At 35.2% G+C, this 23,584-nt stretch overlaps 1 protein-coding gene across 3 annotated transcripts in view; it reads right to left on the reverse strand.

Moving 5' to 3' along the window:
• Positions 1–23,584, reverse strand: part of smurf1 (SMAD specific E3 ubiquitin protein ligase 1) — a 74,848-nt gene that overhangs the window by 8,685 nt on the left and 42,579 nt on the right. For all 3 annotated transcript variants that reach the window (XM_039776135.1, XM_039776134.1, XM_039776136.1), the window contains 13 exons: positions 20,242–20,280; positions 20,019–20,127; positions 13,247–13,380; positions 13,065–13,130; positions 12,752–12,827; positions 8,633–8,871; positions 6,798–6,882; positions 6,521–6,667; positions 5,285–5,486; positions 4,896–4,999; positions 2,272–2,386; positions 1,839–2,017; positions 72–209 (listed from right to left, as the gene is read on the reverse strand). In XM_039776135.1, coding sequence (XP_039632069.1) covers positions 72–209; positions 1,839–2,017; positions 2,272–2,386; positions 4,896–4,999; positions 5,285–5,486; positions 6,521–6,667; positions 6,798–6,882; positions 8,633–8,871; positions 12,752–12,827; positions 13,065–13,130; positions 13,247–13,380; positions 20,019–20,127; positions 20,242–20,280 — 1,633 coding nt within the window. The remainder of the gene's footprint in view (positions 1–71; positions 210–1,838; positions 2,018–2,271; positions 2,387–4,895; positions 5,000–5,284; positions 5,487–6,520; positions 6,668–6,797; positions 6,883–8,632; positions 8,872–12,751; positions 12,828–13,064; positions 13,131–13,246; positions 13,381–20,018; positions 20,128–20,241; positions 20,281–23,584) is intronic.

Consider the following 23,584-nt stretch of genomic DNA (forward strand, 5'->3'; position numbering starts at 1 on the left):
CAGTCACATTATAACTGACAGATGTGCCCAAGAATAAATGCTTTAAAGTGATGTATTACTTCTTGACTCACCTTACATACTCTTTTTTATTTTCCTCTGTAACTGCAATATTTCTACCGTTTGGTTTAAGTTCATGTTGTAGAAATTTACCAAAAGCATTGTGTTCCACACAAAATGTATGATCTAGCACTGAGGTGATGTCATTTTCACTGTTAAGGGGAAAAAAACAAACAAGTTGAAACACTTATGTCTAACTGTTCAACTCATACCTGAAATTTAATAAAATTATTCAAAATATTACAAAAACATTATTTCATTATCTTGCCAATGTTCATAACTTAAATACTCTCTTATTTAAAAAATAGCAGTGATCTAAAAGATAAACATCTAATAATCCATCTTCCTTCAGAACTCAGTTGCACTAGTAGAGTGTCACAGACTGCTAAAAGCACAAGGTGGTATAAGGCATGAAACAATTCCAGGCCATCAGGATTAGTCTGCTTAAATACATTTTAGACTTCACAACGCATTAACCCAATCATTTTAAATACAAACTCAATGGCTTTGTACTGTTTGTGCATTTCAGGAGAGACAGATGACCACAGGACAGCCACTTAAAATATTGTGATAGCCTTTCTGTAAAATGCAACTATAAAGAAGGAGTGTGGTACTGATAAAAATTCTTTACATTTATATAGCGCTTTATACAGTGAGTGGGGAGCCACTTCAACCACCACTAATGTGTAGCATCCACCTGGATGATGTGATGGCAACTTTTCTGTGCCAGTACACTCACCACATATTAGCTATTAGGTGGTGAAGGGGTCAGTGAGATAGATAGCTAGTTAGAGCCAGAGTTTGATTAGGGGGGCAGAATGGCCAGGCTGAGCTGGGTAATTTAGAAAAGGACGTCAGAAAACACCCAGCTCTTTACAAAGGTTGCCAGGGATCTTGACACCTTGGTTTTAAGTCTCATCCAAAGGATGGCGCCATTTTTACAGCTCAGTGTCCCCATCACTGCACTGGGATATTGAGATTCACATTCAGACCAGAGGGTAATTAAGCCAAACACCTCTTATAGCAGCAACCCAGGCTTCTCCAGGTTGGTTTCCCAATCCAAGTACTGGCCGGGTCTGAACATGCTTAGTTTCGGGGGGGATTACCTATTCTCAAGTGCAAGCGGAGTACTAAGTACTTCACACAACAATAGAATTAAAAAGCATAAATCCCAGTTTATGTTCCAGAAAGGTTTTCAGTATTTAAAGGGAACAATCCTGTTTTTTCTACCTTTAATAACAAATAGCACTCTTTGATTTAGAAACTTTGAGGGGGAAATCATGCCATGAAATGTAGCCATTTTCGTATGTGGCCAGCAAAGAGCAGATTGGTGATGTCATTACTCTAACCATGAGCTGGGGGAAGAGCTCAAACCCCAAGAAGTAATGAGGTGGTGTGGACTAAGCCAGCCCCCAACAAAATACTAGACCAGTGGCATCACTGGAAGCCTCTACAAAAATGGCTGTATCGTTTCACACTGCTGTATTTTTAAAACCCCTATATGGAAGAGTTTTTTCACTATTAAAAGACAGATAATCATGACTGTTTTCTTAAAGCATGTTAGCTTCAGAATGTGACTTTATTTTTATTTGTCTTTTGGATAAGTCAACTATATGCAATGTGACATTACAAGCAGACCAGACTGCTTAAGTGTATTATTATTAGTTATTCTTTTCAGGTCGATGTATTAAACAGCAACTGAGAATCTACCTGCAGTGAAAACCAGAGCACACACCTGTTTAAATGATCAACATAGAGTGACTAAAAGCCTTTGAACTTACAGAATCCAAACCAAACTCTTGTGCAACTCTGGATCAACAGTTTCCAGATCTGATAATTGTATTGGTTTTCCCAGTAGCTGCTTGTAGAAAGGTAATGTAAACCCTCCATTAATATAATGTCCATGAAAAACAGCCAGGCCCATTATACGACCCACAAAGTGGAAGTATGACAAATGATCCTAGAGGGTACAGAGAAAAAAAAAAAATTATAGCGGAGGAGAATAACTTTAACATACCATCAAGGCCTTCAAACAGAACATTCAAGAAAACTGGGTTTGCTGGGGTGTCGACTCTCTTAACAAATCAAATTACCTTTAAGTCCTAATAGACAGACTGTGAGGCTGTGTTTTCATACACAAGTCCAATCATTTTCTTATTCTCGCACAATTTAGCAAAAAAGAAACAACAAGACAGAACATGGAGACAGACTCACTGGATTAATTGAGGAGTCAGGATTGATCTGAAGCGTGTAGATGTTATCTGTTGAATACTGAAACAGTCCATAATATGGATTTAACATTTCATGGCACAGGAGATATAACCATTCCCTAAGGGGAAAAAAAATAAAAGAGAAAAAATAAATATAATTAAGAACTTGAAGCTAATTCTTGAATATATGCTTGAGTAAAATCAAAATAAAGAACTCAATCTGACTGAAATACCACTGTGTTCACTTAAACTCAACAAAACCTTGGCAAGCTCTTGCTGAAATGTGTAACTCACATGGATCACCAGTGGTCCAGACATGTGGGTTCAAACCCAAGCCTAATTAATAACCATGTTCAGTTTGTTTCTTATTAAACTTTTCTTGTTCTTTCAACTCCTCTCACTTACAAAAACAAATGCATTTCGAGACTTACTAGTAACAGAAATTATCCCAGTATAAGCGAGTGTAATTTGCCAAACAACCGAGGCATTGAAGGTATTACTCCATTAATGCCTTTAATATAATAAATGGATTCATAAGAAAAGATGGATAAGCAGGAAAAAAGTACTAGACATAAAAAGGAACATCCAATCAACTAGTCTCAAATAGATTAGTTTTTGGATTGCACCCAAAGTATTTCTTATTAGAAAATGTTACATTTTAGAAATGTCAAAATACAAAATTGGAACACCGCACCTAAAGTGCAAATAGCAACATTAAAAAGACATTCTATAAGTAATGTACATTATTCTCTGAGGCACTACATGTGAAGGACTTTGTTGCTTGGAAATAGAGCCCCCATCTCCCCTTTTGGACTTTTACCTTAAAGCTGGCATACTTTCACACACCTTTAATAATGCTATCCTAAGACTTTAAGCTCACTTTGTAATTTACAGATAAAGAGATGATTGTTTAAATTTTCATAAATAACAAACCATTTTAAATTTCACAGCCCTGAACTAGCAGTGGAGCACTTGAGCCTATCTTGGCAGCAACAAGTTCAAGAAACATACCTTGGATGTGATATCACTCCACTTCACATTTAAACAAAATTCTCTCTCTCTGTCACTCACTCTAAACATGTCAAGTTTATTGTCATAGGAATTCAATACAATGAAATTCCTAACTTGCATGTCTCCACAAATGGCTGACAATATAACAATAACAACAAAACATTACAAACACACACAAAACTCCATAGAACAGCCATGCTTTGATACAGCTGACCGACCAACTCGAGACCATTCTTACTTATGACCAAGGGCCTTAGGAAAGCAATAGGGTAAACACCAGCAATAAGTTTGTTTTATTTTATATATATATATATATATAAAATATATATATTATAAAATATATATATATATATTATAAATATATATATATATATATATATATATATATATAAAATATATATATATATATATATATATATATATATATATATATATATTATAAAATATATATATATATATATATATATATATATATATAATAAAATATATATATATATATATATATATATATATATATATATATATATATATATATATATATATACACGCATGCTCACAGTATTCAGAGCATCAAGGGCCATGCCACACAGATTTTTTTTGTGTGTGTGTGTGTGTCCGGATAAGTGCTGATAGTTCACACTTTTTCCTTCCATCCTGAAGATAGAAATGTCTTGTAAATAACACCACAAGATTTTTCACTATTTTTCTTCACAGGTTTTCAAATGTTTTCTGACTCTGGAGAGACCTTTAAGGTTTGTTTTGATCGGCACTGTTCCACATGGCTAATTCTTATGCATTAGGCCTAACCAGCCCTCCCTTACCCAGAATAGAAGATTTGTTTGTGCTTCTATGTACCAGCAGCGAAGGTGTGCATACAGGTGACACACACAAGATTTAGGGAGCATTCATTGCAATGGCTGGTCCCAAATGCAGCCGTGAGTCAGCGCATGATTATTTGTTTTTATGACTGATGTTAAGCAACTTAACAACCTATATAAGTGGAAACTGTCCCTGAATCTATTGGTGTGAGTGCCAATGGTACAGTACAATTTGCCAGATGATAGGAATGAAAAAAACAGCTGTGCAAAATGGCCGAGGTCTTTAATTATCCTGTTTACTTTTCTAAGACAGCGAATGTCGTACAAAAAATGAGCCGGATATCAGTAATATTCTGCGCCCTCTGTAGTGCTTTAAGCAGAGCCAGGATGTGATGCAGCCAGCAAGAACAAACTCTGTGTACCTGCAAAAGTTAATGAAAACAAATGGGGAAACACAAGCTACCCCAAAACACCCAAGGAAGTAGAGGTGCTGGAGAGACTTTGACATGAACGTAACTGGCTCATATTAACCAAGTAACACCTCCGAGTCTACTTTGACATTTCTGTAACAAAGTGACAATCTTTCATCCTTAAAATTGTTGAAATCTTTAACCCAGTCAAACCATCCATTTATTTTTGACTCTGCCTAATTAAATACATATTCAGGAAATACAACCTTAACCTACCGTGTATGCCCAGTAAGGCAGGAACGCAGTAAGCACCAACACTTCCACCTAAAGTCAAGGTTAACTTAAATGATACATTTAGACCTCCAAACAATACAACAAATGCATCTTACCTTGCAACTCCACCATAATCCAGGCCTTCTTCACCCCTGAATTTTACCATAAGTCGCTTCTTCAGGTCTTTAGGTCTCATTTTCATGATTTGTCGGTAAGACTCCTAGTAATTAAAGAAAACCTTTTTAATAATTTATGTTGAACTAGTTCATGTTTAGCAATGAGCATTGGGTTCAAAAGTTCAGCATCCAAATCATATTACAAGGCAAACTTAATCTGCAGAAACTGCAAATAGGAATTTGAAATTGAATAAATTGTTTTGGATATATATTTTTTCATAAAAAGTGTCAAAACTCTTATACAATATATAAATATATACACAACCTATTGATGGAAATAACATCACATGGAAAAATAAGCACCTCTAGACTGTAGGAGTAACATTTACCTCAAAAATCTCCTCTCTAGAAACTTCAATGCGACAATGACCGGCTTGTGGCTGCTGAAGAGAGAGTTCATGCCTCAAAAATTTTAGTTTTTGAACCAAGTCTCTTTCATAGCGTGCAGGCACTTCAACTTCACTGTCTTCTGGAGGCACATCAGTTGGTACAGGTAGCTGTTGGCTCGATTCCTTTACCTGAGAATGCTGACTATTTAAAATAGAAAATCATGCTAATATTAATATGAATTGCTTTGGAAGCTTTAAAAAAAAAACGCAATTGGTATACAAATTAAAATAGAGGCTAGGCTAAAGGCTTCTAACTTTTTAAAACATTTGTATGGCCTTATTAGACAACAGCTACCAGTTTTCTGAACCTGCCCATCCTCTGGTCCACCTCTTCTGAGATGTATGTTTTTGCAGAGATAAGCAATATTTTTTTTAACCATGTTTGCAGTGGGACCCAAAGAAAACATTAATTCTAACAAAACAGACTGCAGTTGCAAGCAAGCAAACGTGTTTAATTTTACTATTTGGAATCCAGACTTTAAGCAAAAGAAGGAATGCTACTCAAACTCATTACAACACAGTTGCAATTTATAACCACATTTTTTTCTCCCTTCCCAAATTAGGAATAGAGCATTGAAAATCCATTTGGCAACTGGAGGAGTACATGCATGACTTCTTGATTATCAGCCTGAATCCTTTGCTACTGATTATGGAATTCTAGAAGTTGATATTTTCCTCTACCAGCAGCACCTAAAGGTATAATAACATTTAAAGTTGTTACTAAGTTCTGAACCCATTTGCTGTGTTTTTTCCACCCCAAAAAAAAGGAAAAAAAAAAAAAAAAGTATTGCAGGGGGACACAGCCTATTCTGACAACATCGTGCCCATAGCAGAATATCTTCCCCCATTACAGGCCACACTGAAAAATCTCCCCTGACACTGAAAGAATAGGTAGAAATTAAACATATAGCATAACCTCTCCATAACATTGAAAATCTTGTACGCTGACGAGACTGTTAACTGAAATTTTCACTTTATTCAATTTCTGGTGCTTTAAATGGTTAATTTAAATCAAATGATACATTTTTTTTCTTTTCTTTGCATTTGAGACTCTAAAGTCAATATTTACTCAAAATCATGAGATAAAATGAAACTGTGAGCACTACAGATGTGGCGTCACTTATTTTCAGAATAAATGCAGAGGTTTAAAAATCAGGCTGCCTCAAATAAGCGTACCTCATTATATGATGCAATCTTGGATCAGTAAATTGAGTTGTTCGGTTATTGTGGTCAACAAAATATATTCTTCCAGATACTGTACTTCGGACTTCCCAGCCAGGTGGCAATGGACCTAAATCTTCACAGCTAACACTGTTCAGATCTCTGAGAAAACATAAATGAAACCATTTACATTACTCAGATATCATATGAAAATAAATAAAAAACACAGAAATAACATATTTATTCAAAAGGGTCTCCATATGTCGAAATCTATTACACAAGGTTTGATTACCTGGGTATTCTTGGATCGTGCCATGTGCTGACTCCGGTCTGCGTGTGCAGGAAGTAAACTTGACCCTGTACGGTTGTTCTTTGCTCTAAAGGTAAAGCAAAAAAAAAAACCATTAATATATTATGTATTTAAATTAGGTTTTTAAAATGCATACTTAAAGACTAAATATACTTTTCTTTCCCTTCAAGTTGTGTTTTCACATGACAATGTTAAAAGCATTAAATCAAAATAAACTAAACTAAATACAATTTGTAACACTGCATACAAAGGAAAGCACAAGATGGGTTAATACTATATGCGATATGACATCTGCAATAACAAGACAGTTAGGCAACATTCTCAACCAGCGTCACACAAGCTTTTGCTAAAAGCGCGAAAACTTCATGGCAGTTCTTACAGTCAGAAAACACAATGGCAAACCATGCAGAGTTACAACTAATAGCCAGGACTCACCGACAAGGAAATGTGGAGGAAATTGTTTAATAGCCTAAAAAGGTGTAACTAAGCATGGAGACCTGACTGAGACACTCAAATAAATAGTTTAATACAAGACTGCCCCAAAATTTACTTTCTAGAAGCTGGAAGTCACATCCTAAATAATTTAAAAAGCTGAGGAGAGTAACTTCAGAAAAAAGAAAACTGCAGACCATTTTCACACAGAGGAATAACCACCTTTGGAAAATAAAACGTGGTATGTGTTTAGCAATTCATTTGATTTCTGAAAATAATATAGAGTAGTACCTTTCACAGAAAGAACCAATTACAATATGCTTTATAAAAACAAAGTCAATAAAAGAGATAAAAAATAGACGATCTGTAGATTAAACTGCTTTTACTCTCCTGGTTTAGAACAACAAAATGGTTTAGTGGCAAAACTGCTGAGCATTTAATCCACCTTCACACTACTGACTGGAAAGTATGGGCTTCAATAAACAGATCAACCACCTTGACTATTTTTACTTGATTTTTATTAATGGTGAATATACTTATGTGCACACAGCTTATATCTAATGCAGCAAGGTTTGAAAGTAATGTAATCAAATAAACACTTATAGGGTATAGCTGTCCAGTCACAATTTAAATATAATTCAAATGTGTTAATCAAAATTAAAGTAATGACTGACCTTGCTCCACAATTTCAGCATCAACTACAGACATGCAACATTACATTTTCTATTCATATTTTTAATAGGTAGCTTGTACCACCTTCAGTAAACACATCAGCTTTCCCCATCTTAACAAACCTCCTTCACAACTAATTTTTGGACAGATAATGCTCTTTACTCTGTTTTGTTCTGCATTTTTGTTAACTCAAGCTGATGTCACATTACACAACTTCAGGTCAGAGGGTCTAACAAACAAAACAACTGTACTTGCTGATCTTGTCTCCCAATTATGTCAATTTACAAGACTACCAATCACTGAGGATGTCAAATTACACAACTGCATGACAACTTTCCAGCAAAGGCTCACATTTCAAAGTATTGCAAGCTCGCCCCTTTTATTGACAGCCAATAATGTGCTACAAGACAATACTGGCTCCCGTGGAAAGTGTTCAGAGGTATGGCATTTTCAGCTGCAATCTCTGCATTTTTTTCCCATTCTGTGGTGGTATGTAAAACATAAGACATCGGGCAGACAAGCAAGCCTCTCTTTTGTTTGTGAGGTTCAAAATACCAGCGTTTGAAATACTCATTGCATCATTAAGAACATTAAAGAAAGCAGATGAAAAATAAAGAAAAATCTATGAATATATTAATTAGTAGTTCCTGAAAGCTTTTTAATTGTTGCTATATTGCAGATGTTCCAAATCAACTATTATAATGTAAACCTACCATAACCCTCAGGCAGCTCTGGTGATTGATGCCCATGTGGTCTATGCTGAGGAGTATACACATGACCTCTAACGTCTTGATTTCGTAGCCTCTCTGTTTGAAGCCTTTGCTCCTGATTAGGTGATTCCAGAAAGTGGCAGTTTCCTCCACCAGCAGCACCTGTACTGTCTGTATATGGCAAGGGCTCCTCCAGAAAACAGCTAAGAGGCCTTCCTGGTCCCGAGTCTTCATAAACTGGTCTAAAAAAAAATAAAAAATAATAAATTAATACTTAGCCATACAGGGTCATATTACATTATTTGATCAGACATCCCCTTTTAGTAAGAATCTTGAATTAATCATGCATGTAAATATACTGTTTGATAAGAGTTAACAATTCTGAATTTCTTCATGAGTATTATATTTTTTTTTTAGGTTAAAATGAGACATCAGGTTAAGTAGATTCCACCAGGTTTGAAACAAAACATACCACATAACAGCCAGTAGGTGGCAATACTCTCAAACTTAATCATCCTCTTCCTGCCAAGAAAAATCATGTATATATGTACATACATATATAAAAAAACACAATTTGTATAAAAAAATGTCCATCTCCCACACCATCTATACTAATGTAATTGGAGGTTAGGCCCAAATAAAACACTACAATCTCTTTGGATGAGATCTGGGCATTGTAAGTAAGTAATACGAGTACACACTAGGATGTTCCCGATTTAAGTGGTAACCTACCTATTACTGTTCATGACAATTACAGGTTTTTATATCCAGAAACACTGAAATAATATTATGGACTAACCATATGTCTATGTCTCAAATGTAGTTGTTTCTTAACCTCATTGTCTAAGTTTCTTTGCCATTTTGAAAAGTGAATCTTCTTAGCCATTTATAAACTTTATATAAATAACAATCCATCAGTAAATCCTGCTATCTGTAACATGCAATAGCTAAGGCCCAATTTGTGTTTTTCATGTCTACTTGAACGTGAAGGATTGCACAACCAAACTGACATAAATGTGTATAAAAACAAGAAGTATGTGCTGTCTCGAGTTTAATGACCCACACGATGGTGTAGTTTCAAAATGTTCAAATTGTGCAACAAGTGTCATATGACTGATTAACCTAAAGACCATCTGTGACTCAGAGGCAAATCAGTTTAATAATGGAATCCTTAGAAAAAAGCTGACTAAGAATGAAACTGCCCTAAAATCTCAGCACAGATTAAATCTAGATAAATATATCTAAGTTAGAGATCAAATTAAAATGCTGTAATATCAGCAATTCTAAATCAAATAATTTTACAGTTTTAACAGATCAAAGATTAAATTATCCTCCAAGATCAAAATACATTTTTTAAGTGATTTTTTCAAAAAAGGAAGACAACACCACATTCATTAAATAAAATGGTCATACATATTCAAATGAGAACTGAAAGATCTGAAGTTTATTAATATAAAACAGAAATATGTATTCCTTCATACCTAACTAAATTGTGTACTGAAGTTGAGAAGCTTTTTTTACTCACCTACTTATTTTATATGGCGCTTGTGTTATTTTATTTAATTTACTTTAAGGCTGATAGAGGCTTAATGATTATCAGGATTTAGAAGTTATCCTGCAGGGAGAGCTACTGAAAAGAGTGGAAAAGCTGAAATATCTAGAACTAGTGAAAGCCCAAAAGGAAGATCTGGATGCAGGGAAGACCCAGAGAGTGCAGTGTGGATGGAACAATTGGAAGTATCATTATTTTGTGATCAAAGAATCAATGCAAGGGTTAAAGACAAGTTTTTGAAGCCAGTGGCAAGACCGGCAGTGATGTATTGAGATGAGACACGAGGGCCTAAATGACAATTATAGAATTTGAAATGACACAACCAGGAGAGATTACCTAAAAAAAGTTAAAGGAAAATGGCCTGAAGTGGTATGGACATGTGATGAGTTGAGACAATGAACATGTGAGCAAAAGAGTGATAGGAATCAACATAGAAAAGAAGAGAAAACGAAGGAGGCCAAAGTGGAGGAGGATGGATAAAGCAAAGGAAAACAGTCTGACTGGGGAACAATGTGCAGGACTGTGGTGTATGGAGACAGTTCGTCAAACATAATGACCACACACAAAAGAGAAAAAACTACAGATAAAAGAGAACAAACACGAAGGAGCAGATACACTACAAAGGCAGGACCTGTTTTGGGACTACATAACAAAGTCCTTAGGAACTATAGTGATCAAGCTTCCTGTTATGTCATGAGACTGTCTACCAATTTGCCGTATCTGTCAAATCTACAAATCTATTTTTTATGTAGATGTGCTCAAATTGAACAACTCAATTAAGTCTTGTGGGTGCAAGAAAAAAGGCAATCCACATAACATTTCCAGTGGCATCACAAACAGGCATATCAGTGAAACGCAGGTATCACCAAAAAAACAAGCTCTACTAAGGCCCCCCACGTTTCAAGATTCAAATTGGATTTTTTGAAGAGCAGATTAGATAAGAAAATTTTTTGTATGTCTTAATGTACCCATTACAGCTATAATTGAATCTTAAGTAGAAATAACGTATCACATTAAACATATTACAAAGGCATGCATTTTGCACATTATTAGCATATAATAGGATACACAAGTAACAATGAGTGCTTTTTTATTCTCCCCCATGTTTTTGATATTGTTTGCTGTGGTCAAACGCTGCATTCCATCGACTGCCCTTCTATTATAAACTTTATCTCTGTTCTCAGTGAAAACACGGCATTAAACAATATTCTTTCTAGACATAACTACAAAACACATGGATATTTTTCGATCTTCCTTTAAAATTAGAAATTACTCAGAGTTGTCCAGGATGCCAAGAAAATAGTTTGTTAAGCACCTGACACTTCAATGTCTCTTTGCATTTGCAGAACTCAAAGCTCAACATAGAAATGTTAAGTCAGGAGACATAGCTATAGAATGTAGGTATATATTTTGCATTTACACTTAATATTTGGTGGAATAAATATTATTGTTTGCTTTGATTGGTTAAAGAACAATTTAATTTAAGCAATCTAAATTCCCCTGGCAGACAGAATGATTTCCAATTAATAAGACACTGTAGAAGAAGAAAGCAGCTGCAATCAACAGCACAAAAATGTCACTGCACAGTGAGACAGGTTCTCCCATTTTCTATGAATCTTGCAAGTCAAATCAATCATACTATATAAAGCTGGTGTCCAAGAAGGATAATTAGAAGATTTTAATTATCGTAAATCAACATAAAATAAGTCAACTGGTGAGTAATAATTCATTCTCATCCATTTTATTAATTACTATATGTCACATTTCCAGGAAAGGACTGAAGCCCTAGTTCCTCAGCCAGGTTTCTTTTGCCCAGTGCCCACAGCCAACTAAGCGTTCTGCTAAAATGCATGAGGAGGAATTCCATAGGCAAGGGCAGATTACATAGCGAGAAAATATTGAAAAGAGAATTTTGCTGTAACTTTGGACTCATTTATGTAACGATTATGTATATTTCATCAAACAGTTAGTACACTGTAAACATGCAAACAGAGATTCTCTAACAAGGTGTTTAAAATAACTATACACATATGTTATGCGTGTTACAACCTCCTGAGCTGTAATGTAACAAAATTGATTTTCAAAACATATGCTACAGGAGAGGAGTTATTAGAAATTTCTTAATTTGTATTTGACATGTAATAAAATATAATTTAAAGAGGAGTTGCCATTACTTTGAAAGCACTAAATACAAATGCTCTTAAGCACAAAAGATGGAAAGCTAATTAAAGCGAGTTCAGGAACACACTGCTGAAAGTAGTCAGTCTTATATTCTTTAACTCGCTTATAATAATAAAAAGCTGCCCTTTTTGTCGTAACTATTTCATTACTGTGTGGTCCCAAGTGAATAAATTCATCTGTGTGTTTTATAGAAAATGTGCTAATGACTGTGTATTTGCAATTTGCAAGGTGTCTTGCATAGAAGCACCATTTTAATGTATCCAAAATACATGTAGTCAGAGAGGCCTCTCAAAGTACTTGGTCATATAGTATAGAATAAAAATAAATAAATAAATGTATATAAAAAAAGAAAAGAAAACAGTTGTTAAAGCAAAATCAACATAACCTACCCTTCATTCTCTAAAAGTCCTCTGCAATCCACAACAGGTCCACCAGTACCTATCCTGTCACGAGTCTGTAAACTTACTAAAAGAAATTGAGAAGAAGAGTAAATAAATAAGTAACTAAACAAGATTTTAACAGGTAAAAGAGAATCACTTTGTTTCATCAGATTTCTTTAACATGCCATGTCACAATAAACATCTGACTTTCAAATCAAAACAAGCAAGTAATACATACATTTATAGTGAACAGTGTGGCAGCCTGCAGAACACGACTTTTATATTTAGGGTTAATAACAGATTCATTTGACTGGGCTCTTACCTACAATTTGACCACGAACTGTATCATTATCAGTTGGATTTAGTTTGCATAGATCCAGACGTTGGTCTGCATAGGAAAGAGTTACAAAACACTTAATAATAAGTGCCTCCTGTATTTAACAAATTCAGTTTACAATACATTGATAAAGACAATGAAAATAAATTGGTACAAAGGATACTTACAACCAGTGTCTTTCAGTCTGCTGATAGCATTTGATAAGAGTCTCACGCAACCGAGGAAGCCAGCTCCCTGTTTTTTGTGGATCTTTTTGTGATTCCAAATGCTGATGGTTATAGAGTCAGTTTTTCCAATGTACCTAGTGTTAAAATAAAGGAAAATAGAGGGGAGGAAAAGAAAAACTGAGAACATTTCCCTGTCAGCACCAAGCATATACCTGTTAAATATCAGCACGTCCCCTTACAAAAACACTTCTTGTCAAATTAGAGTAAACATTGAGCATTTTTTGACATGTAACTTAGAGTTGCAAAAACTTTAAAATGCCAAATAAGACCATTTGGTAGATTTTTAGACCATGTTTTTTGGAGATCAATAATTTTTTTTACGCATGCAGATTGGCAAAATACTGGCATAGCATGTATTTTAAGGTATGGATGGTAAATATTTTCTTAAATATCTATAATTACATTGACTGAAAATGGTATTAGTTGATTAAAATATGCCTTTTGAAGCTTTCAGACAACGTTTAGATTGATTGGAAGGAGAGAACATAGCCAAAACATTATTTTAAATGTCTAATAAAGCTAAAAAAAAAGAAATGCACTGCTGAATTTAACACTAGAATTACCAGAGCCTATGAAAAAATTCGTAGATCCGTCCCACCTTAAATAGCTTCGCACCTCTGTCAGTGTTTTTTGTCCTGTAAATGTGTTGATAAGCAGCAAGCAGCCTGTTATCACATCCCCAACGCCGCACAGTTTTCTTAGCTCAAGTCTGTTTACCTGCAAGTCAGTTTCTTGGAGTTGTATATAGAGTGAGAAGTCAAGCAAAATAACACCTTTTATAAATACTATATCGTTATTTGGAACACATGCATCTCATGTGTGTTCCGTGTCTACAACAATCTATGTACAGTATTCACATCATTAAAACAGAAACTTTTTCATGTTTTAGTAATTGACAAAATGTAGACATGAAGTGTATAATGTGTAAAGCCTGAAATCTAAATATCAAATAAACACTTTCACAAAAGGTACAAATATAACAGAACAAATGTGCTTTTATTCAAGAATATAACTGCAGAAAAAGAACCCTTGTTAGGGTACGACATTGACACACTTTTGCTATGACCGCTTTGGTGGCGCAACGGTATCAACTGTTGACTGGTAATCAAAACTTCACGGGTTCGACCGAAGACAAGTCCGTTTTGAGAAGTGAGCTGCTCTTGTTCTAACTATTTTAGAATAAAAACATACATTTGATTTCAGTCTGTAACAGCCAGCGTGAATGTATGATACTTGTAAAGGTTAGCTTTGTTTTTTTAATTCAGTTTTATTCTCTCGGTTGCGTTCACGATTACATGCGACACTGCTGTTTTAACATAAAGATGTGCTATAGCTCTGCAGTCTACTTGTGACTTTACGCTGTAGGAAGTAAATAAACCAAGGTAAGTAAATAACATTTAGATCTGGACGGTGCATGTGCCCCAAAAAAAGTTTAACTGCATTCTCATACCATTGCTTGCATACTAAAGTGTCAGCAGGCACTTTTCGTGGCATTACACATATTTTTTGAGCATGCCCATGTCCAAACAACACAGGAAGCTCTACAGTCTACTTGTGACTTTATGCTGTAGGAAGTAAGTAAATAAATTATGGTAAATAACATTCGATCTGGCTTTTATGCACGTAACAGTGAAAAGTCAAGCAAAATGACCCCTTTGGTTGGCTAACTAAAAAGATTACAATATGCAAGCTTTCGAGGCAACTCGGGCCCCTTCTTCAGGCAAGATATAAGTAACATATAAATGTTAATGTTTTGGGTACATGCACCGTCCAGATCTAAACATTATATCTGAAGGTGGAAGCTGCCATCGCTGTACTTCGTATATAATAGCCAGATCGAATGTTATTTACTTATTTACCTTTATTCATCTACTTACTTCCTACAGCATAAAGTTACAAGTAGACTGCAGAGCTTCCAGTGTACTTATACAAAGTACAGCGATGGCAAAAGTGCGAGAATGCAGTTAAACTTTTTTTGGGGACACATACACCGTCCAGATCTAAACAATAGCATGGAGAGTCGCTTGCGTACTGAAGAGTCCATAGCTGCAGGTGGAAGCTGCCACCACTGTACTTTGTATGTAAGAGCTTGATCGAATGGTTTATTTACTTACTTCCTACAGCGTAAAGTCACAAGTAGACTGCAGAGCTATAGCGCGTCTTTATGTAAAAACAGCAGTTATTTTTGGTGGGATCGTGAATGCAACTGAGAGGATAAAACTGAATTAAAAAAAAAAAAAAAAAACACAAAGCTAACCTTTACATTTACACCGGCAATTACAGAGTGAAATCAAATGTATGTTTTTATTCTAAAATAGTAAGAATAAGAGCAGCTCACTTCTCAAAATGGACTCGCCTGGGATTGAACCCATGCAGTTTTGATTACCAGTCAACAGTTAATACCGTTGCGCTACCGAAGTGGTCGTAGTAAATGTATGTCAATGTCTCACCCTAATGCAGGTTCTTTTTTTGCAGTTATATTCTAGAATAGAAGCACACTTGTTCTGTTATATATTTGTACCTTTTGTGAAAGTGTATATTTGACATTTGGAATTCAGACTTAACACATTATACACTTCATGTCTACATTTTGTCAATTACTAAAACATGAAAAAGTTTCTGTTTTAACGATGTGTTTACTGTACATAGATTGTTGTAGAAACGGAATACACATGAAATGCACATGTTCCAAATAACGATACAGTATTTATAAAAGGTGTGATTTTGCTTGACTTCTCACTCTATACAACTCCAAGCAACTGACACGCAGGTAAACAGACTTGAGCTGAGAAAACTGTGCGGCTGTGGGGGATGTGATAGCAGGCTGCTTGCTGCTTATCGACACATTTACAGGACAAAAGACGCTGATGGAGAGGTGCAAAGCGATTTAAGGTGGGATGGATCTACAAGTTTTTTCGTTGGCTCTGGTAATTCTAGTGTTACTGACAAAGCAGTGATCATCCACAACAGATAAATAGGTGTAACAAAAACATATCAAAACTGGCTCAAAAATAAAAATGGTTCATGGAAAGTACCCAAAGATCCATCACTGCTGACTCTATCATTTAAAAAACAATGGTGAAGTCTTGGAAATCTAGGGGACTTGCAAACATTTGTCAGCTTAGCTCAGTGAATGCACAATGGGCATTTTTTGGCATTTTAGAGAAAAAAAAAATTCACAATTTATTCTGTTCTATAGGGACTACAATTCAATATAAACTAAATGGTGTTTTAGTCTGAGATTAGCAACTCATTTACTTTGTAATATAAAGATGAAAGCAATTCAGCCACCAAAAGCCACATTAATCTTGACTTTTACCTTGGTAATATTAATTATTCAAGGAGCACTTTAAATACTTAGTTTTATATTGAGAAATATCTGCCAGACTAACAAAATATTTTAAAGAAACTGAAAAAATAAAGAAACATCCAAGCCTATCCCACATTCTACTGGGTTTTATTACTGTTTCAAAAAGAATGCATATGGAAATTGTGTCCTTCCATTTTCTAACCCTATGATGCCATGAACTTCAAAGAGTAGGTGTGGAAAGCCTGCAGAGCAAAGCTATTGCGTTACTGTAATGCAATTCCCATTTTCTCTCTCACACACATGCGCGCACGCGCACACACACACACACACACACACACACGCGCGCGCGCACAATAAGATATTCAATGTCCTTTCATTATCTATTGCTAGCCAAGAAGCATTAGAAATTAAAAAGACTGCTAATGCTATTTCAGGGATAAATTTCACATTTATGCTACTAGAGGGTTTGCAAGACTAGTACATTAGAGATATTAACAAAGACAGCTGCTTTTCATAACTTAATAAAATATTCAATAAAGGGAAAATAACAAAAAAAGCAACAATCTGCAATAAAATGCTGATGTGCTGCACAAAGCAATGAAACGAAAGCGCCAAAAAATTGAAAACTTTCATGGCGTGAACATTTTTTCAAGTAAAATAAACATTTAACTGGGGCAGCATGGATGCTGTGTCTTGGGGTTCAGTCATCTTCCTGGACAGTATCTCTATTGAATTTGCACATTGTTCCCACATCCGAGTGGATGGAATAAACTTGAAAATAGTAACCAGATTTAATTATCAATTCTTTCAGTCAATAAGAGATAATGCCACCTGGTTCACATAGTTGAGATGTACACTGTCTTAGCCATGACGGAATGACTTATTAATCAAGATAAAAACAAAAGAGGATTCTGTATATTGTATGTCGCAACCTTAATGGATCAGCATGGGCCCTACCAAAAATTCTACCATTCAGTGGATACAATTGCCACAGTGGCAGAATAACCCTGAGACCATCTGCATGCATGATGCTTTCATGACTCTTAAGCAGCTAAATTTTTTAAACAGTTCAACAAAATTACTCCTCACATGTCCTGCTCAAGACTTTTGTTAAGAATTCAGCTGAAGCACACAATACACTTCACACTATGGTATTACCATGAAATCATAGGTTTCAGAGAGAATAGTAGATATTCACATCATTAAAATGGAATATTTTATAAACATTTAAACTAGGAAGACAAGCAAATATAACTACTACAGTTGAAAGAAATGAAAATCTTAAGATACTAAAGATAAACATTTTTCTTTTGTAATCAATTTTGTTTTCTTTATTAACTAGGTGCTAGGACTAACATGTAGACCTTTATACAGGGAATAACTAGGGCTTATGGAGTATTAATTAAAAAAAAAAAAACAAAACAACAGCTAAAGAAATAATTAGGCAGTCAGTGGTGTCTTTGAATAATGATGTCCATCTTAAATTCTCAGCAGCTGGGTTAGGTCTTTAGTCCCATGATGACCAGCAACTCCATAGCAAGTTTTTATCTGGGACATCCTGTATTCCCATTAAGTCTCCTTACACATTTTTGAAATGCTTACCTTAGGTAAATAGCAATATAATACTAAAGGTGCCATATCCAGGAAGTTCAGCAGGCATCTCTGATAAGATTGTGCTTTTGTCTGAAATTTTTTAGCTTCCAGGCAATCTAAGGGATTAGTAGAGTATCATCTCCGGACATGTGTTTACACATGTCACAAAAAGACATGTAAACCACTAAATATCCAGAGGGCACACAGAGGACGAGGGATGGGCTAGGTAGAAACATGTGCTCTGCTCTCCTATCATAGATTAAATTTGTATTTTCTCATTATGAATGAAGCAAAGCACTTGTACTGTAAACTTTTTATTTTATACCTCTACTTTTATCATGTAATTATGTTACTTGTGAAACTGACTCCAAACCAAAGCAATTTACAGGCTAGAACAAATGCATCTCTACCTTACTAATAAATTGAACAGTACAGTAGTGAGTTCAGAACCAGACGCCTTACACTTTCTGCTCCTTTGTCCACTAGGCCATCACACTGCATGATTTTCTTTCTGCTTTCCACTCAACTACTTGTGAGAGACAAAACCTCCCACTCATTGCACAGGAAATAGATGTGTGTCATCCCATTAAAATAAATGCTTTATGAGTAGAAACATACACTTTAATACAGCAGAATTTTTTTAATGTGTAAAGATTGTGGTAAAGATTTCAGAAAGACGGTCAGCAACATGAAAACACATGCCGATGCAGCTGTTGACTGTTTCCCACATATTCATTTTGCTTAAAGGGCAAGTTTGATATTTTTTCAAGTCAGTGTTACTTCTTCACAAGCATGGTATATATATACACATTTGCCATGTGAAATTGTGTTCTACAGTTAAGAGTTTTCAATATATTTAAAAATGTACCTTGCCCTCACTGCTGTTTACAAATTGGGACATGGGGCATCTCCAGAAAAATAAAAACTTAAAAACCTGCAGGTGATGCAGCTTCATTATAAGAAAACACACCTTCTATGTTTCTGACAACAAAATGGATCTGGAAATGATCATTTTATTGCATATTCCTGGTAATATTTTTCTTGTGGTAGGTATATGTTTTCTATTCATTTGTGTGACTTCTCACATAAATATGGAAGTAAATCAAAATAAAACCAACCATGTTACACAAAACATTTACTGTCATTTGGTTTTTTGAGAGAAACCACACCCTTTGGGATTGGGATAGGGGTAGAGAGATTTTTGCAGAAAGCAAACGCTTAAGTGGCATGCACAGCAGGTCTTTTAAAATGGCTGAATTGGTGTTTTTTGTTCAAAACATGGTTAAAACCACTTTACAATGTTTATGGAATTGCAAAACACTGAACAATACTCAACAACCGTTCTTGAATGCATTCAGCAAGTTTTTATTTTACAAAGGTTCCCCATTGGCCTCCATTGTAAAGCACCAATAAATTTAAAGAAAATGTTTAATTTTAGAACACAATTTCACATAGCAAATGCAAATATATCATGTTTGTGAAGGAATAACTGACTTGAAGAAATACCAAACTTATCATTTAAGACACACACCTACATGCACACATGACCTCCTGGCTGTGCACAAAGGAGGCCCAATGACACTTAAAAACATAAGCAATTTTTACAAATGAGCCATTCAGACTATTAAGCTTTTTTGTTTAGCAATCACTAAGGTGTCATCCAGCCCGGTATACAGAGCTGCCCCTGGGGTCCACTACATGCCTTGGTGATCCGTTTGATTCCAACACTGTTTGCATACATTTGATCGCATATTTTATAAAGCACACTTTACCACTATTTACAGTCATGTTTACATTAACGTCACTTACAGATCATAGTGCTGGTTCCACTTTGGGTCTAATGTGCTCTTTACTGTATCAGTTGAGTGGCATTGACCTGATCCATCAACTACTACTTTGGCAAAAGGATCTGGTAACCCTGTAAAAACAACAATGTGGGTGAAAAGAGAAGTAAGGAAATGCTTTTTCATTATTACATTACAAAATTTACACACATTCTAAAATACAATAATAAATAAAGGAATGTACTCACTAAAGAAATCTTTCTTTGCCAGGTTCTTGGCACATAAAACTGTATAAAAAGAAAGAAAGAAAGAAAAAAGATGAATAAATAAGTAGAGAAAAACACATTTAAATTTCTGTCTACAACAGAGTCTGCATTTTGCATTTTTGTTCATTTTTACTCTTCAACATGAAATGCCATTTTGCAATAAATTACTACAGCAAATTGTGCTCTCTTATAGTCAAAGCTTTAAAAATCACATACATTAAATCCTACACACTGTAAGCACTTGGGACTTAACATTGTGCCTAAAGTCTGCCTATTTGATTCCAATTATACACACACTCCACTTTAAAAGTACACAGACAAAAAGCAGAACAGACAAAGGCACAAATGCTACTTGTGTACAGTAGTTACCCAGTTACAACATAAACTTAACATAATAGGAAATAGCATCTGGCTTTCCTTATTAACCCCTGACTGATACTGGTTGGATTTCAAATAGGCTCCAATCACATTCTAGGTGTATAAAAATAAAACTCCTGTTAAAAAGTAACAAAACTTGCACTTATTGTAAAACTTTATGCAAGATAAAAAAAAAAAAAGTATATATCTGAATATTCAGCTTTCAAACCTGCTTATAGTAGTAAAAATACCCACAGCACTGACTTCAAGGTAGGAACTTGATGTGAGCTGGACTGCTAGTTAAAAGCCAATTTAAATAATAAGGTGACCAAACCAACAGCCCGTTTGTGATTCTGCCAGCACCATTCTTTTCATTTCTATGGTGGGAGTGGGCACATGTATGTACTGGTTAAACAATATGTAAAGTATATGAAGACCTACAGTATAAACCATTAATCCAAGGATCTTAAAATTGAACTTTCATGAAACTCAATAAAATTACAGCATCTTATTAGTTAATATAAAACATAGTATTGAACAGCATTCCAAAATACAATAGAAGTTTTTCAAAATAAAGATATTACACTCACTAATCATTCACTCTATACTGCATGTTTATTATATGAAAGTAAGAATTTCAGTGTACTCTGTGCGTGCGACAATAAGTCACCCTATAAACCGAATCTTCCATGTATTTTAGAAAAATCATACTCCTCTTTGTAAATTTAATAAAATCATATACATACAAAATATGATCTGACTGTAAACATGTGAAATATGGGAAGAAGCCGGAAATCACAAAAAACCAAGATAAAATAAGTCAACGTTTCACAGAAAGCAAACTAATCATAAACTTAACATAGCCAACCGAACAATTACTCCAACCATGCACGTGTAAATCCACAAGAAGTAATACACCTCCCCAAAATATTCTTTTTTATGTATTAGTTACCTATTGTAGTGTGTAGAGATGATCAAGAATTTTTTAATATTATGTTTCAAGAAGAACAGAGATAAAAAAAAAAACAAAAAACTGACAGAGCAGATGCCTATAGTGGCCAACACTGAACAAAAGCAAACAATATTTAAATATCCATGAAAAAAAAACAGACATATTCATATTGCACAATCCACATGTGAAAAATCGCCCAGTCATATGCCGCAACAAGTACATGTATTTTTATAAAAAATACTGCTAAATAAGTCACTTCCAGAAAATGCTCTCATGAGCTAAAGCATTTTCAACATCTAACCAATATACAGATGCTATTGAAAAAGGCAAATAAAATGTCTGGCTAAATTATAAAAACTGCTAAATATAAAATCAAGGGGCATTTTGTACAGACTGCATAATGTACTAGTGAGACCACATCTGGAGTACATTGTGCAGTTCTGGTGATCACACTACAAAAAAAAAAAAAGACAAAGCAGCAGCAGAGAGCAACCAAGTCAATCCCAGGGCTTAGAAATGTTGTTCTTCCGCATAACACAGGGACACAGGGAGTTATATCTGCTTAGTTTCAGCAAGAGAAGACTGCACGGAGACCGAATTCCAATCTTTAACTAAATGGTGAATCACATCCTCTAGGACACCCGTGGAAATTAAGATTTACATTTTGAACTGAAGACAGGAAGAACTACTTCATGCAAAGAATCATAGGAATCTGGAACAAACTATTAAGACACAACAAGAGTAACATGACTATTCTCCCCAACCCAAGCGTTTTAGATATTGTTTGCTGTTGTCCAACTTTGGTCACCAAAGACTTCGGCTCTATCAAAAAGTTTATCTTCATTCTGCATGAAAACAATTTCTCAGCTATCATTACAAACTAGACATAGCATTAAAAAATAATTTTGGAGGAGTATTCCTTTAAGACCTTTTACCACTAAATGGCAGAGATCAGGTGAAATGGGACACAAAGACAATTAAAAACAAGTTTAAATCTTTATTTACACTGGTGGTACCATAAGGATGACATGTACATCTGCACAATTCAGTGTGAACTTCAGGAGACATGGGTGACGTGATAGCCAAGAACCTAAATAATAACTGTGATAATAACTGAGACCTTAACAGATGGACTGAAACTCTGTAGGGATCAGTTAGTCATAATTAAACTATAAGAGCAAACAAACAAAAAAAATATTAAAACGTATTAATTATAAAAAATTAATACATCAAGATAATAATTCATTTTAATAAAAATACACTGCTCAAAAAAATTAAGGTAACACTTTATCATCACAGGTTAACACCAATTCAGTTAAGCTTCAGGGATATCAATGTGTCCAGTTAGGAAGGACAAGCTGTCAATCAACTTCACTTGCTTTGCTGCAAATGAAAGTGACAGCAGGTGCACTGGAGAGGCAACAGCAAGGCAACCCCCAAAAAGGGAATAGATTTGCAAATGGTGGCCACAGACAATTGCTCTCTCTCCTTATCCTCCTTGACTGAATCTTCTTTAGTTTTGCATTTTGCTATTGTCCTTGTCACTATTGGTAACATGCGTCGATACCTGCAGTCGATTCAGGTTGCACAGGTAGTCCAGCTCCTCCAGGATGGCACATCCATACGTGCAGTCACAAGTAGGTTTGCGGTGTCTCCCAGCACAGTCTCAAGAGCAAGGAGGAGATACAAGGAGAAGGGTCATTACATGAGGAGAGCCGAACAGGGCCGTAGAAATACATCAACCCAATAGCATGACTGGTATCTGCTTTTGTTTAATGCAAGGAAGAAGAGGAGGAGCACTGCCAGAGCTATACAAAAAGACATCCAGCTAGTTACTGGTATGCATGTTTCTGACCAAACTGGAGGGTGGCATGAGGGTCAGAATTATTCTAGTTGGACCTGTGCACACAGCCCATCACCATGCAGCTCGATTGGCATTTGCCAGAGAATACCACAATTGGCAGCTCTGCCATCGGTGCCCCGTTCTCTTCACAGATGAGAGCAGGTTCACACTGA

The sequence above is a fragment of the Polypterus senegalus genome, chromosome 13 (assembly GCF_016835505.1).
Source record: "Polypterus senegalus isolate Bchr_013 chromosome 13, ASM1683550v1, whole genome shotgun sequence".
NCBI classification, from domain to species: Eukaryota; Metazoa; Chordata; class Cladistia; order Polypteriformes; family Polypteridae; genus Polypterus; species Polypterus senegalus.